Source organism: Pygoscelis adeliae, unplaced genomic scaffold, assembly GCF_000699105.1.
Source record: "Pygoscelis adeliae isolate BGI_AS28 unplaced genomic scaffold, ASM69910v1 Scaffold267, whole genome shotgun sequence".
Lineage (NCBI taxonomy): Eukaryota > Metazoa > Chordata > Aves > Sphenisciformes > Spheniscidae > Pygoscelis > Pygoscelis adeliae.
Window position 1 is genome coordinate 4,226,279 of NW_008825150.1, and position 15,578 is coordinate 4,241,856.

Sequence of the window (15,578 nt, forward strand, 5' to 3'; positions counted from 1 at the left end):
TAGTTTTGTCACTTGAATGGGAAAAAGCAGACTTACCGTATGAATGGACCATATGCATAAATCCAGCATTTGAACGTTCAGAAACAGATTTGGAAATTAACTCCACGCCATCTAGCCTTATGAAGACAGAAGGCAAAGATTTTCAAATATGTTCAGGATCCATGTCCCACATTTCTCTCAGGTGGATCTCGTTTCAGCAGGTTGTTTAACAGTAGGCAAACATTTAAGTTGCAGTAGGTCAAAGACAAAGACAGTTCCCATAGACGGATGTAATCCAAAGCAGGGCAACTAGGTGTTTTATCATCTGGCACACACTCTAGATGCCGTCACTAGCTCATTTTCAACATGATATGAATGACACACAGTTTTGCAGTGGAGACACCGGAGATTTATACCTCCCAGCTTCTGTTGTGCAGAGATTTATTGACTGCACTATGCAAAGCTGAATTTGCCCACCTTTACCTCTGATCTGTTGATTTTTTTTCACACTTCAGTGAAAAATACTTTAATCTCTGACAGTTTCTCCTTACAAATGTTTGTAATAACTATAATCAAGCTACGTCCTAAACGTATTTTACAACACACAAAAAGACTGAACTGTTTGAGCTTTTTATCATAGAATATGTTCTTTAGCTTTCCATTAATTTATGTAGCTCCTTCATTTAACTCTCTGAATTTTTTAAATATTCTTTTAAATATGTCAAAAGCAAAAGACTTCACCATGCAGAACTGGAAGTGTTACACTCTTCTGCATTATACATGAAAACAGAAGCATGTGCTTGCTCTCTCTGAGTTTTCTGCATTTCCAGCTGTGGTTGTATTCTTCCTCTTTGCCAGAGGATTGTGCTGGGAGCCCAGACTGAGAACATTGTCTCCTATTCTGTATGGTCCTACATCTTGTCATACAGAAAACTAAAAGCGGTTATCCTACTGCTTTGTTGAAAAGGAGTGGGCTGGTAAATCACAGCTCTGAAAGATTAGTTGCTGTGGCAGTGCTTAGGCACTGGGAACTTCTGAAAGTCAGTCCTCCAAGCACCTTGCACATTCTGAGTTAGAGCAAGTTAGGATCTGCTTCTAGGCCCATCAGGTTCCATTGAAACCTTGAACCAATATAAGTACATTGAATATTTGTAACAATACCAAGTCAAAAAGACTCTGAACCCCATTTGCTATGATGGAAATCAGCAATAATGCCCGAGAAAAGAGAGAGAGATTACAATGGAGAGAAGGTCAGAATCAGATGCAGCCCCAGTGTGGGGTCCGTTAGCTATTTATATTTATATTTATTTATATTTATATTTATATTTATATTTATATTTATATTTATATTTATTCTAATACACATACCAAATCTTCCAATACCTGAATTTAGAACTATGACTTTGCACATCACAGCTGTGGACAATATAGAATTTGAAACTTTCTGATAATGTTGTTTAGCACTTAACTATCAAGATAAGCATCTGCCAATTCCTTATTGAAAGGAAACCTCTTGTGACTGCTGTATAGATTATTCACTGAATATTTGCAGTGTTTCATATGTTGAACTGAAAATCTAAGTGCCTGAACGAATCCTGAGAAATTGTATTTATTCATAGTATTATCACTGGTGCCAGTACCAGGATTTATTAGTATTATCTTGAACTATCAAATTGAGGCCTTTACCCAGTGATCAAAAAAGAAAAACTGCATTGCGGAAGAGCTATGTGTTACACAGTGGTATAAGAAACAGTTTCAAAGAGATGTAGGTTAAAAAACCTCTATCGTAATCCTAACTAGGAGCAAAATAACAATAGACTTCACTTGTTCCCTTCCAAATATTAATTCTTTACATACATAATTCCTTTACATAGTCAAGATTAATTACCTTTATTTCAAAGATAATGATAATTACCCAGAGAGATTTATGAAGAGTTTTTTCATTTCCTGTCATAAAACTGCAAGGGGAATTTTGTCATGAATTTCTACAGGGCCAAGATTTCACTGTCAACAACTTGACTAAGGAGCTGAATGAACATCAATAATTAAATATGCACAGGGTGCAGGATTTAGATGAAACTTTTAAGGGATTTTTCTTGCCATACCTAATTCATCAAAGTATGTTTCTGTTCCATCTTCATCCATTACTGAGCACACAAGTCTTGCTTTCAAGAATGTTGTCCACTTGTTCACAAGACTACGCTGACCACCTGTGTCATTCTGGAAAGGAATATTATTTTCAGAAAAAAAATACAACACAGCTAACATTTTACTGGTATTTCCCACATTTTCCTCAGGTTAATTTGACTCATCCTCTAGACAATTATGCTGCTGTATTCAATATAAAAAAATAGATGAGCCTAAACCAAATCCCCTCATCTAAACACTCCAGATACAGGAAAAACAGGAACTAGATTTCTGAGCAGACTCTCTGTGCTGGGCTAGCAGGCTTGGGAGGGTTGGGCAGTAGATTTTGTGCAGCATCAGTTTGTGTAGGTATGATTGGAAAGGCCTGTGGAGGTGTATCGCTCACTGACACCTAGTGTGGAGAAGTCCATGCCACCTCTAAAAGGTCTAATAGTCCTATGGAGGGATGTTTCTTCTAGTCCTGACAGCAGTATAGCTACATCTGACCTAGTAAGCCATGCTGGCCCATGAGATGGATGCTCGGAATTGAATTCAGAAATGATGGCTAGCATGGGTCAAGCTAGTTTTGCACTGTTGCAAGTCCTGCTAGCTTGGTCCGGAGCTGGCTTGGTCACAGCTCACTCAAGAGTCTTTCCATCTCTCTCCGGTGCAAGGTGGAAACGGTAACTGCTAAACCAGATGGTGCAGCACAGAGGTGATAGCTCCTGCCTCATTCTGCTGGTCAACGTCTTAGATAAAAGCAGTATCTTCCAAACTGCATAGCACAATGTCACCCAAGGAAAGGGAAAAAGGAAATGTAGAAGCTAGGCAAATGTGATCTTGATGAAATGCTGTGCATGTTTCACTGGTGCTCCTGGAGCTGGTAATCTGACTTTTTGGGTGACCCATAAGGGGTCTTTTGGGTGGGTCTTTCTTGGCACCATTGTGCTAATATATTTGGCCAGTCTCAAAGGTGTTGATATATGAATATGATGGTACACAAGTATACAAATATGACCGGCTTAGATTTATTTTCATTGGCTTTGGGATTCTGCCACTGACTTCAGTGTAAGTCTGAACAGGCTGAGGCCCTTCAGAAATCATCTGGGCTTCATTATAACAGTAACAATAACAAATACAGCTATAATTGTGTGAAATGTCTTCTTGTAAAATACCCAAAAAGGCCTTTGGGCACCCTCACAAAAATATAGAAGATGGAGATTATTAAAGAGATCACATGCCTCATTATATTGCTAGGGAAGGAGTTTAACACAATCCCAAACATGCCCTCACACCCATGCACAGCAATGTTACAAACCACCAAATTCAAAAGAAGACTCAGATTAAAGACAGGGAATACACAAACGCTCACAATTATCTTCCTGAGCTTTTCCAAAAGAAGGAATGAAAAGGCTAGCAGTAACTGTGCATTTATAATTTTTCTCTCATTAAAAAAAATCCATTTCACCAGAGATATTAATAGCTGCTTCAATAATTTTTCATCTACACTTGATTACAGATACAAAAAAGGAAATAGAGACAATGAGGAGCGCTGTGATCGTAAATTAATTACTGCACAGGAGTAGCCGTAACTCCTGAATTTAATTTTCCTGTGCACATTTTTAAAGTTAGGCTCACACATACATCAATGCAAGAACTCTGAAAGGACAGATATTGTAAAAATGAAAACCATATTTAAAAGTTAAATCAACCCTTTTAAAAGCTTGGCTCTGATATTTCCAATGTGTTTCAAAGATTTTGAGTTTGTGTGTGTGTGTGTGAAAGACTTCACTATCTTATAATTCAGTTTTTCTAAGCAAAGAATGTACCTAATTCGTGCAAAGGATAGCAAGTTTGGAAATTCAACACTGGTAACTATTCTGACTCGGTCAGAGAAATACACAAATCCCTGAATCTCTAAATTTCCATATCATTATAGGTATAGCCAGATATAAATAACATGTTCAGACCCTAGTTGTGTGTTCAGTAACAGCTCTTCTTAATTATGAATGTGGAAGCTGAAACAGGAAATTTGTTTCGAATATAAATTGAAAATATAAAGGCTTTTCAATCATTTAGTCTTTTAGCTCATCATGTCACACTAGCAGCTTGTTCCAACAACCTGGCAAACAAAATAGTTCTTACTGGGCATATTCTTGCAATCATTGAATGAATTTGCTTTGTGCTGCCGCTGTTGTCTGTGAGTCTCTCTTTGAAGAAGAAGTAGATTTTGGCATCGTTGGGGTCCGTGCCATCTGGGATAACATGAGCATCCACAAAAATAGGCTCTGAAATGCAACAGTATATCAAAAAGATGAAACCAAAAGATGTATCAGCATAAACAATTAATGATTTGACAGTTACTGACTGCTTCAAGGAAATGCTATATAATGCATATAGAAATACTGCTGTGGCAGGTTAAGCTATATGCTCTAGCCTCATGTCTGTATATACCAGATATCACCAGTAAATTTCTTATTGCTGGCAGCCTTAAGTTTCTGCGTCCTCACATTTTATCCCACAGCAGATTTTTAGAAAAGTGATTAAAATGGAGAAGCAGTAGTATTAGATTACTGCAGAGATTCAAAGACTTGGAGGAAGAAGAGGGAAGAATCAGTGTGTTATCAGGGGCGCTTAAGGAAAGACTCATTGAGGCAAAACCTAAAAGTAAGCTGTTGAAAGACTCATTAGGAAAAGAACAAATAAGGTACATAAATAAGAGAGGAAAATAACTTGTGGAACACGGCAAAGGAAAGCAGGATACGCAAATGCTTGAACAGCATTTGACTTCATATCAGAGGTTGATAAACGTAACCAAGTGTACATGCAAAACATTGCAAAGGAGCATTAGTGAGAGAGCAAAATAATTTATATCCTTAACAGCAAGCATATAATGGGCAGCGGAGAGTCCTCAGAAGGCCTTCTCCTTTGTCTGAAGGAAGAAGAGGACCCTCTTCCTGCATGAAGGCTGTATCTTTTCAGTGATCATGCAAGATTGCTTGATTGGTTGAAATACAGTACAAATCTTGAAACAATCCAATACAAAGGTTGGATCTCTGACAGAAAACTCACTTTAGACTGCAGCATTTTTCTAGTCACATGAGCCCATTAATATTACAAATGTCATGACTCTGGCTCTAAAAGAACATGGACATAAATTGTGCTTGTCAAGTACCTGTTCTGAGCATATGTAACAGGTAGATTTTCCAGAAATTAGACATTTTAATGGTTCTTTTCCCCTAATTCACTTTAGGGTGTGCACACTTCAGGGTGTGCAGATAAGTGTAAGAATGTATAGCAAAAGAAGAAAAATTTAGAGAGCAGACATAGTTTCCCATTCATAGTGAATTGAATTTCTTCTGATTGCAATACTGTGATTTCACTGTAGTCACAGCCACACAGGAATAACAAGTCACCCTAAAAAGAGTCAAGACAAAAACACTGTAACTTTACTTCAACATACCTGAGGGCTTTTTTAAATCGGAACTGCTTTGCCAGTTGCTCTATAACCTTTGACACCTATCTCTGCTCAGAGGGTTCACCACCATTTTAATTGAAAATAGTTTAATTGGAAGGAGTCTTCTTATCAGTAAAGTCAGGGATAATTTTCGCACTGATTTCAGTGAAGCCAAGAGTTAAGTGTTTGCACTCAGAAATTAGTTTTCCTACTGTGTTTTGATAATCAATTTCTTACCACTGAAATAAATGGCAATAATTGCCACTGATTTCTCTAAAAATGGGACTCTCTTCTGCACACATTTTGAATGCAAGTGGTGGTGAGTCTTCAGTACAGAGGTGGATCAGCCTGAATTAACTGAAGTTGGTAATTCATTAGAAATAAACTTACAATCAAGCACTCTAATTTAAGGCAATTTCTGATGCATTAGAGGTGGAGAACACACTTCCCTAGAAGTCAGATTGTCTGACCACTTGCCATTTGAAAGCTTTTCATACACTTTCACATGAACAGTTTGGTTCAGTCTTAATGAAAAAAAGGCCATCAGGTGGGGTGGCCTAAGAGGTTGGCTCATGCAGCAAACCCTTTACATCTGTGCATTGTCTACAATATGTATTTACACGTTTCTTCATGCTTCAACTTCATAAATTAAATTCAGAGAAAAGCTCTTTAAAAGACAAGCTCTTTATTTTAAACAAAACAAAGCAGAATCTCTGTGAAACCCATTAAAAGCTCTGGTAAAACAAAGGCATCTCACCACTCAGCCACTTGGAGTTGTGCTGGTCAGTTCGCACTGCATTCCTCCGGGTCAGACTCCGAAAAATGGCCGCATCCGTCCCCATGAAATCAATATACATTCCTGAAAAAAGCTCTTCATCTGCAAAGAATTGAAATGGAGGGGAAAAAGCAAATGCATTGTTATGGCTTTTGGGAAATTCATGTTTACTGATCTATTTTTCTTTCAAACTCATCAGCTCTTCATTTACACAGGAGTCTATACAGACAAATACTGGGTCATGGGAATGGGGTTTCCCTCTGATTTACAGACACAATCTAGAATGCATGAGAATCATCAGATTTTTCTTAAAGACTTTAGGGAACTGCATAATTTAAATGCAACAGCAGAACTGCATATGTGGTGTACTTTTCTTTGGTATGAAGTTTAGTTGCTCAATTTTCACTGCTAAGAATCTGGAAAATCAGGCTAGTGTTATCAAAAAGAATCACATTAAATTTTTTAAGTATTTACTTCAAAAAGCTTTTTTTGTTATGGGAGTAGACAAAATGACTGGCTGAATTTATTGCTGGTGTAAACTGGCACAACATCTATTGCAGTCAATGGATCAGTGCCAATTTTTACCAACAGCATTTTCAAGGCTGCCCCAGGCAGCCTTAAGCTGACTTCAGTATTGCAGAGGCCAGACAATCATATTATTGAACTTTACACAGAGTAATACGGAACAACAATTGTCCCCTTTTATGTACTTGATTCTAAGTATAGGGTCATTATGCTTGAACAGAATTAGACACGCAACTTTTACACTAACAGAACTATGAACTTCTGCTCCCTGTGTAGAGCTGAAAACTCAGTCCATCAGTCAGGATGTAGATGTGTGTTTGTGTGAGTCTGTGTGTGCGCATAAATATACGTATATATAATTATAATTCTAATTACATATACTATCATTTTCTACTCCGTGAATAACCAAGCAATTTCCACTGACTAATGACAATGAAACCCCAGAGTAGAAAACAGTAGCTAAAATAAACTCTAACTCTCAGAGTGGGAGTGGTGGCTGAATACATTCCAGTACAGCTGGGTCCTTTGATTGATGTTTTTGTCTGAATTCCTGGACTACCCAGAGAGTGTGGTCAAGCTGGCAAGAGTCACAGGTTCAGAAGCGCTTGAGGCTATTTTTATGCTCTGTGTGTGTGTGCGCATCAATATGGAAGACTGTTGGCTCATGAGAGAATTAAAACTCTGGCGATTTTGTTTTTCTGCTGCTGACTAGAGCCTGAACCGAATGCCTGCAGACCAGCCAGCAGCCACTCTTCTGCTCTCATCTCTCCCAGTGATGACAAGATTCATACACAGGGGATTTAAACAATGCATTTGCTGCATGTTTGTGAAGCATTTACTTCCTAAGCATGTATTGACAGAATGATGTTAGATCTATACTGATTTATAACTGATTTTGTATATTTGCCTCATTGCCTCAATCCGTCAGAGCTTTATTCTTGTTATGAAATAAATTGGCTGAAAGAGATCAGGCCTATGGTTCTCACTAAATGTTATGTACAGTCCTACGCATATACACATACACACACACTTTAACAATAGACCTACACTATGTAATTTTAATCCTATCATACATATCAATGCTATTAGTTATGTCTTAAGCATTCCTAGTGTCTGCTTGGTAATCATATATCAGGTGATATCTGTTAGCTCCACTTCCTTCTGGTTACGTTCTGAAACCGCGCAGCACTTGGTCTGCACAGCACAACTAGTTTATACTACTTCTCTTTGTTACTGGGGGGAATTACTGAATTGATGAGGTATGTCTGCTTTTACAAATATCTCAGAGTCTTGATGAGGAGAGAGACATGCATCCTGCACGTTAATTATGCCAAGCTTCTTCAAAGCACATTTTTCATTGCTTTGATGCAAAATTGTCCTTGTACAATAGCAAATTGTACCAAGTTCAAATTTGCTTTTATAGCATCACTTTCCTCTGAAGGGTGAATCAGCTTTCCTGCTGTATTCTAGGCTGGTGATGCCCAAAATTGTCAAGAAATCACGTCTATATTTAAAAATGGTTCTTTTGTTGTGGAAGAGTTAGCCGGTCTGGCAGTGTTTCCCACCTTCTGAAGCGAGGGGAAGGAATTCCTCCTGCAAAAGAATGCTCAAAGGAGAGTCCAGTACCTGGGCTCGGTCCCCTCATTATAACTCAAGCTGTGACTTACAAAATCTTCCCTTTTCCGGCATGGATATTGAGGCTAAATTCATTGAAGCTTAATGTTTTTGAAGTGACTGGACTTTGTAGTAACTGGGAGAAAAGATAAAACCCAATCATCTGTGGGACTCTTTTGAAAAAGAATGTGACCTTTGCAGAATAATTTAAACTTTGTAGATGAATTATGTCATGAAAGAAAGTCAAACACTAGGGAAGGTCTTTTCAGTCACATAACTGAGAGATCAAGGAAGATAATGTAAAGTCTACTAAGATGAACAAAGCTGCCATAGATCTATTGTAGGGAAGAAAACCAGCTTACTGTATATACAGTAATTCAGAAACAATGTACTTTAATGGTGTTTCATAAAATCCAGAAGGAACAAGGAGAGGAAACTTTATTTTTTAATGACAGTTGATTCACTTAATACCAGAACAGCAATGAATAGCAGTGGATTAATCCATCACTCACTTTGAACAAACATTTTCTTTACACAGTGAGTGTCTGTAAATACTGACCATCAGTGACCACAGATCACTGATGAGATAAAGATACACGTGCAGCCAAGGTTCAGAGAGGTATCTAGGTAGCATTTACCTGTCTTCTAAAAGTGCTTCAGTTCATACCTCTGTGAATGAAATTACTTGTCCTTTTTACTAAATATATTTGCAATGAGGAATAATAAAAAAAAAAAAGGTAATTTATATTTTGAATAGACCATGTAGGATAGACTATATGATACTTCCCTTAAGCTCCACGAGACTCAAACTTCAAAGGAAATATCTGGCACAATATGTAATTGTCATTGATCTCAGTGGAAGCTGAATGGCAGAAACACCACACATTGTTCCCTTGTAAACCTTGGGTGAAACACGCAGTACCTGTGTGCACTAAGATTTATTTGCTAAGAAAGCCTGAAAAATCTGTGCAACTGCTGTTCCCTTCACAGCCAAAAATATAGCAAGGAGTAGGCACATGTTGAAAAATCAAGGCTTTGGCACTAGAAGTATGTGAACATGCTGCCAGTGTGAAAGGTTGGGTTACACTAAGTATGTATAATGTGTCTCCTCGTTGGGGGGAAAAAAAAAAAGTTATTTTATTGGTGACTTAGGTTGCACAAAGCATATGCCCCCTTTGAGTTTTCAGTTAGGTGTGCAATACGCACTGCAGTAATTCTTTGTATGGGGTATATATCAGTCACTGAGTACAGTCACCACCAATTCACAAGAATATTTGAGGTGTGTCAGTTGTATCACTTTCTGGCCTTTCAAATGGAAGAAAATTGCAGAATTGGTTGGGTATAAAGCCAACTGAAGAATGAAGAGCCTTGCAATAGCTGGTGGGCTCTACAGCAGAGATGACAACAAAAATGAAATTCAAAGTAACTAAAGTCTTCAAGCTTTCTTTCCCTGGCTACTCTGAGATTTTACAAATAATTAAATGAGACACAAGTGCTGTCTAGGATGAACAAGGTCAGAAACTGTTCAAACATAAAATGCTAGACAGGGTAATGCAAAGTTGAAACTAACCCTGGGAAAAAATGTTCAAGCTGGAAAAGGGACAATCTTTTGTTTTCTGTTTCTCTCTCTCTCTCCCTTTCAACAGCTTATTTCTGCATTTCATTTGTACACCCACCTTTAGCTTCATGTAAACCCTGAAACAAGGATGGACCCAAGCCTTGTGCCTATCAGCCAGACACAAGGTGCTGCTCCTTGGAGGTTGAATTTGGTGTCCAGCTCGTTTCAGGCATCCCATCAATCCACACCACGCATGATCATATGGGTTTAGACCTCAGCAACTTGGAGTATTTTTACTTACTGATCATAACAGACACCGTGTTCACATTAGGGTTGAAAGAACAGCGTCCCTTTCCTGATTCACACTTGGAGTCAATCTTGAAGATTTGTTCCTGCAATGTAGATTTGTGTGTCACTTCTCATTTTGAAACCATCAGACGTAAAGTGAATTTATGCTTGGCCATTTCCAGCATTAACAATGCTCAGCACTGCTGGGCACTTTTGCTGTCCTATCAGCAGTTTAGCTTTCCTACTCAGAATTTCACCACCTTTTTAGACAACTTTTTCATTGGTACCCAGTTATTTTCAAGACTCCTGTTATAAATTCAAGACACTGAAAGAAATAATTTTTCCCTCTAGCTCAGTTATGCTTTGGAGAGGTTGACTGATCTCTGCAATAACATCTGTGGAGATTACTTCTGTGTTTTTGAAGTTATTTATCCTTTACTTGCTGAATACATGGTGATACTTATACTAGCCTAGGACATTATAATAAAGCTACTAGAACAACGATACATATTAAATAAAAATCTCTTATGACAGCTGTCATTTGGTGATAGTATAAATCATTTGCTCTTTACTGAGCTATCAGACATCCAGAAGTCCCCTAAATCATACTTATTTTCTTCAATACCATCTCTTGGATTATGTGTAGAGCTCCAATTCCATAGTGATAGGTGATTTATCCATATCTCTTGCCATAGCCTGAAATCTCTTGGAAATTTTTTGCTGTTTAGGAACCTTGTTATGGGGCTTTGTTTATATTTTGTGTGATTTATAAATAGGAAATACATTTGGCAAAGCAGAAGCAACCTGGACTACAGCTTGAAATACAAACAGTCTGAATATCTTTAGAAAATTTGCCCATCTCGGTGCACCTCTTCACTTCTTCGTTCCCAGCAATACTGAAGAGCACAGTGTGCTGAGCAAGAAGGGACTCTCGGGTCCAAGTCCGTTCTTTAAAAACTGCAGTCAGTAATGGCACAGACATCGATCCATAGCACATCAACTTGCATACTACTGTATACCAAACAAACAACTTGTTCCTAGCCTCCTATAACAAACTTCTAATCTTTAATAAAAGGCTGAAAGACACAATTGCAAGGAAAAAAAACCACCCAAACTTAAAACATTTCTGTTTCAACAGAAGAAGGTAGCTGACAAAAATTCCAAAGAAAGGCTTCTGTGATATAGATGCCAATGTATTAGTTATTCGACTAAGGGCAGAAACTCTTTATATTCCCTTTAACAATTAATGTAAATCACAGGGGAATGGGGATGCCACACAGATCACTGAGCAGCCGTTTGGCAATAGTGAATTGCAGACTCCACCAACCTGAAATGCTCAGCTACAGCAGGAAGTTTTCATATCCATTATCGCCTATCTCTTTTCCCCCTCTTCTGTTTTGCCTAATTTAATCACAGAAATCTTATCTATTGTTTCAGTAATAAGCTCTCTAAACAATGTTAAAATATAAGTATGAAGTTTCTAATATGATCGTGGGTTATTTTTTGTTGTTTTACTTCTAGATTAATATGCAGCTTGATGTTAATCCATATTTACTATATTATACTACTATTTACCAATTCAAAATGTCCATTACTGCACTATTAAACTAGCTCCAGGATTACACTTGATTTTCATATATATTAAACTACTTTTTAGTCTATAATTAAGTCACATAGTGATTACATTTCCTTCTGTTTGCATTCACTTTGACATTAGAATATATTTGGATGACTAAGAGAGTCATTACCAAAGACCAAAGTATCAAGTGTGCCAAGCAAGAAAATTAATTATTTTTTAACCTCTGTTTCAGGGAAAAGGGCAACATTCTGCCTCATCAATGAAACCATCTTTTTTGTGAGATTATGTGGAATGCTGGAGACAAAAGAGCAAAACAAGCCCAGTTCTTATGATTGTTGGATATGACTCTTACTGTCAGGCTTTGTAGCTTCTAGAGAAAAACAGATGTGCTTTCTAAAATTTCCATTTTGCACATGCAAAAACAGCCTTCTGTGCATGGAAAACTGTACTAAATTAAAGGTGAAATGATAAAAGCAGAGAAAAAAAAGAGTTCTCACTAGTCCCATCAGCACTACATAGTTTTTCATTCTGCTTTATTAATTAGTCACGCACTGATATGTGCAATAAGTTCAGAAGGAAATGCTTGGTTTTAAACTGTTATGCTATTGTTGGCCTGTACAGTAATGGCTTTGAGCATGCGATGCCTACAGTCAAGTGTCTGACAGACTCCAGACGTCTGAAACAGCAGTTTATTTAATCAATTGATCATAGGCATGTAGCTATACAGACAGGCTAAGTGAAGTCAGTTCTGCTCTTCCAAGACATGTATCTTTATTTTTAACTTAAGAAATATAACATCTTGCATCATCTGGAGATGTAATTTCCCACTCTCCCCCTTTCCCCCCACCTCATTTACAAAAACCCTAAAATAATGAGATTTAGAGTTCTGTGGGCTACAGTACTACTACTTAAGCTGATAAAGGAATATTGCATTAATTAGAGACAAATGAGGTCACTTTCCATGTTTTAAATAATTTGTCAAGAAATAGGATAATGCTGAGGAAAGCTGACCTCAGTTTCAAAATACATCAAAGTAAGTTAATGCAGACTCTGTTAACCAGAAGGATGGATTTACTTATTCAGTTCTGCTTGCTTGTGCTTTTAAATCCAGGCCTATGAACCTCTACTTTTAGATAATTCATTAGGACTGTAAGTGCAGTGATTCAGACTACATACTCTGTTAAGGAGGTTGGAGCCAGGTAGGGACCTACCAAAAGTCACTGAGATCATCCCATGCAAACCTACCTGGAGAAACAATGATTTATCACCTCCCTGGCAACCTCTGCAGTAGTCTTAGGTCTTGGCCAGAATTCCCATCCCACTCCCAATGAAATCAGTGATGAATTTCCCAGTCTCTTCCCTAGGAGCCAGCCCAGCTTTTAAAGCTGCCCTTACATGGCAAAACTCCAGGTAGCACGCTCTGATCTTCCTTCCCAACACATCTGCTTCCACATTGTACAGGAAAATACAATGCACACCCCTGTGCCTGCAGACATGAATCTGACCCAAAAACTACTGAGGTGCCGGGTCTCGGTTAAGTGCTTTTCTTTCTCCTTCTGGTTGCTTAATTTATTACCTATTACATTTGCACATAAACAAACATTTCACTTTCAAATCAGGAAACTTGGACAATATACTTACGAAACATCTGGTACTTTGTATATTGAAAATATACAGTGAAACTGAATATAGAAAAACTGAGACATATCTAGAGAAAATAAGATTTACACCCTGGAAGATCCCACAGTGATAAGAAAACTTACCAACTTCATCCGGGCAGCATCTACTGAGGCAACACTTGTGCAGTAGATGAAAGGTACCTCTACTGGGATTGCATCTAGTGGGTATTAAGCTGAAGTCCAGCAAACCCTCACATACCTGATTAGTTAGCCCACTTAAGGGCTTTTCCCAGGAAATCAGTAACACACGGAAGTTATAAGAAATGGATGGCATATTTTACTTTTTATCTAACTGGCTATTTCCTTTCAAGTATTTCTTGGCAATTTTTCCAACAAATAGTAGGAATGAATTCACCAGACAACATCAAATAAAAAGTAGTATCAAATATAGCCCAGCATTTGGTATGACTGTGGAATTGTAGACAAACATCGCATTTGAGGCATGACTTTTGATCACATCTTTGCTTCTTGCTGGTAACAGGTCAGAAAACTATGGATCTTTGTTCTTTTTCTATTTAACATGAGTGAAGGAACCTATTCGGATCAATGTTTTTTGCATTTTCAAAATTTTGAGTTTTGCGTAACACGAGTAAGATCCACCACAAAATGACTGGATAAAATGAAAAGAGACTTACCTCAGACCTGCGCCCTCTGTTGACATACACACACACGGGGCTGAAGGCGCCGCTGCCGCAGACATACAGGTGTGTGCGGTTGTACGACTGTATCACACGCACAAAATTTCCACAGCCATGCTGCAGGGAAAACAGAAAAAAATAGTTTCACATTGGCAAGTGTTATTAGATGTTGGGAACTCTAGGGAATAGACATGATTTATAATTTTAATAGTATCACAAAAAATGTTACTAAGTTTGGTAGTCTCTGGATTTGAACAGCTGTAGACTTCTGTTTCCTTTTCACGCCATTTTGCCTAGCCTGGGAACTGGGCATTGATAGGGCACTAGAGAGGAATTACAGAGGAGTGCGTGTAACTTTCCCATCTCCACACAGCAATCTAATTTTCATCCACAGACTTCTCTGTACCTTGCATGGAAAGAAGCAGGGCCTCTGCAGGAAAACAAGAAGTAACCTTATGAAGTTTCCTTAAGGACACCTCCAAAACAGTCTCTTTTTTTCCCCCTAATTTTTTCATCATAGCTGGTGATAATTAAAAAACAAAGGAAGCCCAAATCTCAGATCCCATTATTTGTGTAAAAAAATTCTTTCCAAAACATTAAAACTCTGAACAACACAAAGCAAGTTTGCAGTGAATTGTTGCTTCATCTTGAAGATCAATGGTAACATCTTCAAATCAGCACGAAAATTAAAACAGAACATTAAATGCCACACAGTTTCACACCATCAGATTTACAGTTTTCTCCTTCCAGCACACCCCTTTTTTCTCTTGCTGTTTCCTTTTTTCACTATGATCAACTGTTAATGCACTTTAGGTTGAAAATAGAATTTTTTTCTGAATATTTTTCTTACTGAGATCCCAGAACTGCCTTCATATTCAATCATGCAAACCTTCACCAGAGACAGTGAGAACTGCATGTGTTTTGTGAGCATAGGTTTGGATACTGTGTCATCAGTCATTTTCATGAAAATCAGTAGAGTTAATCCTTGTTCAGCAGACCGCACAGTTTATTAATATTTAAAGACATTCACATTTTTGGTTCAGAAGGAGCTGGTACCATACTACAACATCTGAAAACTGGTGCACACTTCTAGGTAGTTCAGTGTTCACAGAAGGAGCTTCTTGACAGGGAACTGCATGTCCTCAGTTAAGTGTTAGCTCTAGCTGTATCAGAAAAATCCTTTAACCCAGTCAAAATATATTGTTTCTCTAAAGCTGAGGGCTGTTCCTAAATGTTTCCATTTTCTCATATTCAGCTATCTTAGTTTGGCTCAAAGATGGCTTTAGTAACGTCTTGCTATCAAAATTGTGTTTTTCTCAGCAGTACTACCAATCCACATTACAGCTGTGGAAAGGGAAG

The 15,578-nt window shown here is 37.9% G+C and overlaps 1 protein-coding gene across 2 annotated transcripts in view; it reads right to left on the bottom strand.

The window, feature by feature from the left end:
• Positions 1 to 15,578, bottom strand: part of SEMA3C (sema domain, immunoglobulin domain (Ig), short basic domain, secreted, (semaphorin) 3C) — a 124,970-nt gene that overhangs the window by 31,872 nt on the left and 77,520 nt on the right. For both annotated transcript variants that reach the window (XM_009328358.1, XM_009328359.1), the window contains 5 exons: positions 14,217 to 14,336; positions 10,337 to 10,427; positions 6,321 to 6,440; positions 4,252 to 4,394; positions 2,085 to 2,199 (listed from right to left, as the gene is read on the bottom strand). In XM_009328358.1, coding sequence (XP_009326633.1) covers positions 2,085 to 2,199; positions 4,252 to 4,394; positions 6,321 to 6,440; positions 10,337 to 10,427; positions 14,217 to 14,336 — 589 coding nt within the window. The remainder of the gene's footprint in view (positions 1 to 2,084; positions 2,200 to 4,251; positions 4,395 to 6,320; positions 6,441 to 10,336; positions 10,428 to 14,216; positions 14,337 to 15,578) is intronic.